The sequence below is a fragment of the Notothenia coriiceps genome, unplaced genomic scaffold, assembly GCF_000735185.1.
Source record: "Notothenia coriiceps isolate Sejong01 unplaced genomic scaffold, NC01 NC01_scaffold00026688, whole genome shotgun sequence".
Taxonomy (NCBI): Eukaryota; Metazoa; Chordata; class Actinopteri; order Perciformes; family Nototheniidae; genus Notothenia; species Notothenia coriiceps.
The window spans coordinates 2,129-9,930 of NW_011359389.1; the positions used below are offsets into that span (position 1 = coordinate 2,129).

Sequence of the window (7,802 nt, forward strand, 5' to 3'; positions counted from 1 at the left end):
CTCAAAAAAAGTAATATATTACATATTACTTTAAAAAAAAGTAATATATTACTTTACTTCGTAAAACGTGTTACTTTACTCGTTACTTTACTCGTTACTTTACTCATCACTTTACTCGTTACTTTACTCGCAGGGCCGCCCCTCCCTACAGACAGATCACGCAGACTGCGGAGGGTGCTTCATTTTGCGGAGGGAGCGGGAGGGGAAGACCCTGTTTACATCCTCACTCTGGGTTCGGGGGTCCTTAGCTATTAGCTTCACGTTAGCATGTTATCTTTGCAGGTGCTTGTTGAGGTTTGACGTTGTGTTTGCAGCAGTGGATAAAAGCTTCTGGCCTGGACACAGTTTGCACCTCACGGTCACATTCCTGTCCTTTCTTCGGACAAACTCAAAATAATGGGCATACCTCCACCCCTCGAAAGTTATCGCTGTTGACTCGGCCATGTTTACGCACTGCAAATGTTACTTTTTTCACTTTCCCACAGAAGTGGTTGTAGAACAAGCCATGGAAGAAGAGATGTGCCCTCTCTTCCCGGAGCCTGTGCCCCTCAAACACCCCATCCCATCGCTGAGGGAGGCCTTAGAAAAGGTGTATATCTTTTAACAATTAAATGTTTTATCATGTGAATATTCTGAATATAGTTATGGCGTGTGTTAATGAAGTTTCTCCTAACAGATAGATCTACTCCTGAGGTCCAGCGTTCACCCCACCAAGTTGCCAGCTATTTCAGCCATCGTGGTTTTAAATGACTCTGTTCTGTGGAATGGAAACTTTGGTCAGAAGAACAGAAGTGATCCCTCCTCTCCTGCACCCAATGAGTTCACCGTGTACAGGTGAGATTTATAGTCAAACAGTGTGGATAACAGGAGGAGGAGACTAACATAAAATATGAGAGAGATATGTCAAAAGGGAAGTGGTGATTTGTCTTAATGTCAAGCACGTAGTTATTAATAATATTAGTCCTAAAGACTGCTCAGCCAGAACACGAAATCTGATCAATAATCATTACAGCATGATGTAATCTGCGGCCTAATTCTTCTATTGGATTGCATTTGATCTGAGGCTTAAAGTTACAATTAGGATTAGACCTTTAGTAAGCTTGGTATAGAAACAGTGATAAAGGATAAGGAACCACTCAGTAAATGAAGTGCTGAAATCTGTTCTGTGCAGCAGTAGTGGGAACGCTATTATTAAATCAGGATACATTTATTGAATCATTAGTAATATGCTTGTGTGGCACTCACTTTAATCAGTGTGATTGCAGAATAGCGAGCCTCTCTAAGATCTTCCCCACACTGATGCTGTACAAGCTGTGGGAGGACGGCCTGGTGGGCTCTCTGGACGACCCGGTGGAGAAGTATGCTCAAAACTTCAGCATCAAGGACCCTCTGTGGAGTGGTGGGGGGCCAGCGTCAACCTCACTTAGGACCATTGGCATCAACTCTCCTGCACTCTCCCTGCGCAGGATGGCCAGTCAGCTCTCTGGTAACTGCACAAGGTTTTTATATTTTGAATGTCATGGCGGCCATCTTTGTTAATTCAACCTAGAAGGAACTACATAAATGAACTGCGATGCCTGGTTTCACACATGTGAATCACTATCGCTCATTTGTTTAGTGTTGAAAGTACGAGTGATATCTCCCTGGTCCAAAGTGCAAAAGAAAATTACCCCGTGTAAGAAATTAGCATGAAGCATATCATGTGAGGAGGGCGATAACGTTTATACTGAAATATTATTTTATACCCTGCTGGACCAAACTGAAAGAGCTTATTTTCGGACGTTAGGATCGTTCTGTTGTAAACTGTTGTTCACACAGGAAGTGACAGATGCAGTTGTGTGCAGGATGAAGGAGGAGCTTCAGAGAGAAGTTCCTTCTTTTAAAATGTAACACCCATGACCATTTCCTTAGAAAGTCCATGTGATTGTGGGACAGAATGATCTTTCCCTTTTCTGCTGTTGGGAAGGGGGTTCAAGATGAATTCCTAAATGTTCACACACCATCCAATATAATTTGGATGATTTAACTGAATTTATTTATATAGGATAAACCCATTGAGATGAACCATCTCATTTTCAAGGGGGTCCTAACATATAGTACAAACAGCAAGACAAACAAATCTAATTACAGTGCAAACACAGAGCAGAATACTACCATCCCAACACAAATTAAGACATAACCACAATACGGCCACAGAGAGGCCATGAACAAAAACATTTTCCCAGCAATAAATTAAATAAATACAAACATAGTGTTTAGTCCGCTTTCATTTTGCATTTTTACTTTTTTAAAGGAAATTAAGCATCGTATGGTTGGTGGTCATTCTGGGCAGTCTGAAGCAGCTTCAAATATAAATGATATTTTACCTAATGTAATGTTTTGGAGCATTAGTTGTGCACGTCCACAAGAATGAACATGTCATGTCCAGGCCTCATGCGTCACTTCTTCTACAAGTTCATAAAGAAGCTGGTCCATTGTGTAACTGGTGCTCCCGCTTCACCTCATTAAATCAGCAGTGTGTCAGGGAAGCACAAGGTCAACATCTAGGTCCATACATTCATACTCATCGTGTCCTTTAAGGCCCGGACACACCAAGGCGATTTCGGCCATTTTCGTAAGTCGGACGATGAAGCGTGCCCTGTCGCCCAAACTCAATTTGTTGTGTCCCGCACCGTCGGCCGTGACACGCCTTATTTGGCCTTTCATGGCCAATGTTGAATCGGCCATGCGTCGGGTCGGGCCATCGGGCCAAATAAATCACTCTGATTGGCTGTTCAGCTAGCGAATCAGTGCATGAGAAGCGAAACTGAAGTGAGGGACGTAAACAAACGCTTTAAGAAGGCACGAAGAATGTCTTCCGCAAGCAACACTCCAATGGCTGATAGCTCCAGTACCGCACGAGACATGTTTTCGATGGACGAGAGCAAAAATGGAACGCACACGCTATTTGTTGTTTGTTTATATCACGGAGTCTGTTCTTCTTCTCTGTCTTCTAGTTGTTGCCTCTTTTGAATGACGAATACACACTACCGCCGCCTGCTGGTAAGGAGAGTTATTGCCACTCACGCATGCGCAGTTCGTACGTGCTACTTGGCAGTCGGCTAAAGTCTTTGCGGTGTGTTCCAGTGGGACTGTTGGCCAAGAAGCAGGAGACGTGAGGCGACACAACAGTCGTGTTCCGTCGGGACGTGTTCTTTGGTGTCAGTTTGGTGTGTCAGGGCCTTTATTTGTATCGAGGACACCTCTCCGTTACCTCCTTCAACACTTTAGCTAACCTGGGCTTGCGTGAACAGAGAGAGAAGCTAAATGAAGACTGAGCTTTGTCCAGAAATAAAGCTAATCAGCTCTTCAGCTCTGTGTGCTGAAAGTAGGAGCCACTAACAGAACGAGGGGAGGGGGGGTCTCCTGAGGGTACAACTCTATCAGGATGTTATTACAATTCATCCTGAGGGAAAGATGAGTGTATATACCAAAATGTATGGCTATACATCCAATAATCATAAAGAATCCCCCTTGTGATGGAGCTAGAGGAAAAGTCTTTAGTGATCACCCAAGTCAGTAAGACATCTTGTCAGGGAACCAGGAATGTCTGTACCAAATCATATGAAGATCCATCACTAAATACTGTGTACTGAAAGCAAGTCATTTAGCTAGTTTGCTTGCATGCACTGTTCTGATTTATATTAGCTAAATAAAGGCCATGTTAAGTGGTGGGTTAAGTTCTTACTAGGGATGGTAAATGATAAATAAACGTCTCAATACCGTCGTGAGACTGACAAAATCCAACGCGATATTACATGGTTAATTTAAAAAAAAAATGTTTAAACCTTTATTTAACCAGGTGGTCCCATTGAGATCATCGATCTCTTTTTCAAGGGAGACCTGTCCAACATGGCAGCAAGTAGGTTACAACATGAACATAAAACAACAGATAACACAAAAGGACATGGTATTTACAGGGCTACATGTACAAACCTAGAGACATTGACAAGTACCAACAGTATATTTATATCTCACTCTGTCAATAAGCCTCACCTTCTTGGCAAAAACGGTATTGTTTTTGAAGTGGTGGAGAGAAACTGCACAGTTTTACCCACTGCTGTCAACCATGGCCAAAGCATATCTCTCTGTCCCACTGAGGTGGCGTTAGACTTTTTCGCTGTCCGTCATTTTGACAGACAGGATCGTAACATTTCCGTCATAATCCATTAATACCCGTCGGGTCTGAACTCGCCACTAACGTCTCGCGCTGACACGGAGTGGGGGGGAAAGAGAGAGAGAATGATGATCATCAAACATCATCCTGTCTGATGATGCTGAGTGAGTGACTTAGTGAGTTTGAGTTTGAAAAACTAAAGTGAAACTTGATTTATTTTATTGTGGGGTCTGATTATTCAATTTCCTTGTTTATTTGTGAGATGCAGTGGCACAAAGAAAATGCCTACTTTGTTTGGTAGTACTAGTTGGTAAAAAAAGCACTGGTTGTTCTTGTTCCAGTCTGTTACTGTCACTTTGTTTTTGACACTTTAAAATACTACTATCCTACTAAAATGCTGTACAAATCCGATTTATTATTTCATAAAGAAATTTTTTTCAAGTAAAAAATAAATAAATGTAAAAATAAACATTTCCCCAAAAATGTCTTTTAATTTTTTTTTCTTTATTTTTGAATATTGCGATAAATACCGTACCGTGGACTTGTTATCGCGATATCATCGTACCGTGAGTTTTTGGTATCGTTACATCCCTAGTTCTTACACAGATACAGTGTGTATGACAACTTTCATGAATCATTAACGTATTGCACCCTCTATCAACCAGTCCAAAAAAAAAGAAATTAGTCCACAGAGTTTTATTCACCAATGTTTTATATATGTTGCAGGGTTACCCAGAAGATTAAGGTCCACTAATCTTCTTTGGAATGGAGACACAGAAGCAGCTCTTGGTCTGTTACGGGATGATGTCCTCGTGGCAGATCCCGGCACCAAGTGAGACTCTGTTTTCTTCTGCTATGCTCTGTTCTTAGCTGTCAAGACTTCAGACCTTTTAAGCATTTATATGGTCTACAGAAAGAGGCTGTTGATGCATAGAACAAGGATCAATTAGGTATGTTTTACCAAGAGGAAACTCGTGAACATTTGATATTAATATATATTTTTCCCCCAGATGCCACTACAGCAACGTTGCTTTTTCCTTACTGGCCAACATCTTGGCCCAGAAGGTGGCGGGCTCAAACTTTGAGAGATGGGTGTCAGACAACATTCTGGAGCGGCTCGGCATGGAGGACACTTGGTTCAATTTAAGTCCAGCGGTTCAGAGGCGGATGGCTGTGGGGGTGTACAGCAACGGCGAGCCAGCCCCCCTCTTCAATCTGGGCTGGTACCGAGCTGCGGGCCAGATGTTTTCCACAGCTGCTGACATGGCCAAGCTTATGATGGCTCTTCTGGGCGCAACCGGTGGGACTCTGCTCCGTCAGGAGACCCTGAACACCATGCTGACCCCGGTACTACGCTGCCACAGCGGCTACTTCGCCAACTCCACCGGCACCCCGTGGGAGATCAATGAGCAGCGGGGCTACGATGTGGTGAGGAAAGATGGGGACCTGGACGGTTACGCGGCCACCCTCTCCCTGGTGCCACAGCTCAAACTGGGGATGGTGGTTCTGATGTCCGGCGTGCGGCCTGCAGGGCCGGAGCTTCTGAGCCAGGCCTACAGCCAGCTCATTCCTGCAGTGGAGAGGGCGTTCAGGGACGCTCCAAAAAGGTTAAGACCACCGCCCAGCCCAGCTCCATATGTGGGCTTTTTCACTTACAGGAATATGACTTTCTATGAGATAAAGGTGGACTCAGACGGGGTCCTGGTCATGCAGCAATTTGGACCACAGGTTGACACATCTGTGCCGTCCAAGTACAGAACTATTCGTCTGGATTACCTGCAGGATAGGGTGTTCAGGGTGGTGTTTGAGAGCCCGTACCCCTGCAAGCTGAAGGTGAACAGCGCGTCTGTCTCGCTGGAGGCTCAGGACAGACAGCTCTTCAACTTTTACCTTTTCAACAAGAAAGGTGTGTCGCCAGGGTTTGATTCCCCAGGACTTAACACTTACAGGGTGACCAGGATAGCCGGCAGACCATTCTTCACTACATAAAGACAGGAGTTCATTTATAGCGAGGTGGACACTGAAACAGGGGTGTATGTCAAGAACAAAGGCATTATGAAACTTGCTGTTGGATCAGTGGTCATGTGAGTGCAAGGTTAATGTGATTAATCTGGACTAGTATGTACATATTATTCATTCTGCTTATAATACTAATTATATTATGAGTTTTGTCCAACCCTCCAAGAACTAGCACAAGCAAAGAGGAACTGACCGCAGTACTGCAAACATGTTCCTGCAAACGTGTTTAGTTGTTGGACAATGTGGCGATATCCCTTTTCAACATTTTAGTGCCTAATGTGTGACCTTGAAAGAGATAAACACAACTGGGGGGAAAGTCTTGGACTTGATTTACATCTTGAAAGGTTTTTTATAATGTTAATACTCAAGGAGAGCATGTGAACATTTTATGAGCAATAAAGAGCTGCAAGATTATATTCTCAATAAACTAAAACTGTAGACTTTTTATTAAGTGCTCATGTTAATGTACACTTAATCATTCTAATCATCAATTTACATAGATATTCAATTTTTTTCAGTTAAGGTAACTAGAAAAATATCAAATGAACAGCCCTTTTTTCAGCCTGCTCCGGAACAGGTTATGTTCCAGTTAAGAGATCAACTCAGTGAAAGCACCACCTGCTGACCAATCAGAGCTCACAGCCTGCTGAAGACCAATCAGAGGTCAACGCCTGCTGACCAATCAGAGCTCACCGCCTGCTGACCAATCAGAGCTCTGTGTGCCGAGTTTAACACTATCAAGTCATATTACAGGATAAAGGAAATACAGTTTAAACTTCCGTGTGCAGGACAGAGGTACAAAAATCACAGACTGTGTGAACATTAATAGAATATCACTGCCCATCTTCAGAGCAATCTGACTATTATTACATTTGCGGCAAGCAAGCGTATTTAAATAGCCTATCTGCAAGAACATAAGTAACCGCAGCAAAGTAAGTCAGAGTACTGCGTTCAGTCAGCACTGTAAGTTCGCAATGCTGAGGTGTTGCACTTATCATTCATATCACATCATAAATAACATGATATCAAATTATCAATCACATCATACCACATCATAATATATATTTCCTTATCTCTGTCAGCTTCTCGAGCCGTATACACATACATATACTGTATTCAGAAGTGTTATTTAAAACAACACATTAAGTTGACCAAACACTCAATTATAATTAGAGTAAGATCCAGTGGCGAGCCGTGACTTTTATACCTAGGCCCTCTGACCCCCACCCCTTCCCTCGAAAAAATAAATAAAAATAAGAGTTATTACGTCACAGCCTTTAAGTCTATGGTCACAGCGTATACTTCAGCGGAATATCAAAACAGCGGCCAGGGGTGCAAAACCCATCAATTACAGCGACCCTCTACCACACAGAACAACACCATTATAAACACCAATCATGACAGGGCACCCACAGCCAAGTAACAATTACAAATGAATTAAGTCGGCACGGTGGCCCACATTGAAAATGAAGTAGTCCTACCTTTGATGATCAAATCACAAACACTAAGTCCATCCTCCTGTCCTTTTGGATGAAGCACTTGATTGCGGGGTCATTCAGCTGATCCTTTGCCACTCCAGTTTATCATTGTAACTCAATCTTGAAAATGACTCGGTTAATAATTTCGG

The 7,802-nt window shown here is 43.0% G+C and overlaps 1 protein-coding gene across 1 annotated transcript; it reads left to right on the forward strand.

The window, feature by feature from the left end:
* Positions 1 to 517: 517 nt before the first annotated feature.
* On the forward strand, positions 518 to 6,145 carry LOC104957313 (putative beta-lactamase-like 1). Its single transcript, XM_010784935.1, has 5 exons — positions 518 to 589; positions 677 to 834; positions 1,266 to 1,486; positions 4,883 to 4,988; positions 5,167 to 6,145. Exons 1-5 carry the CDS (start codon positions 518 to 520, stop codon positions 6,143 to 6,145), a joined length of 1,536 nt encoding a protein of 511 aa, XP_010783237.1.
* Positions 6,146 to 7,802: the final 1,657 nt, after the last annotated feature.

What these genes read in the sequence shown, in the direction of transcription:
- LOC104957313 (XM_010784935.1), top strand. Translation starts at nt 518, where the DNA reads ATGTGCCCTCTCTTCCCGGAGCCTGTGCCCCTCAAACACCCCATCCCA. An exon ending in GATGGCCAGTCAGCTCTCTG is followed by an intron (nt 1,487 to 4,882) that starts GTAACTGCACAA and finishes TATATGTTGCAG; the next exon opens with GGTTACCCAGAAGATTAAGG. An exon ending in GTGGCAGATCCCGGCACCAA is followed by an intron (nt 4,989 to 5,166) that starts GTGAGACTCTGT and finishes TTTTTCCCCCAG; the next exon opens with ATGCCACTACAGCAACGTTG.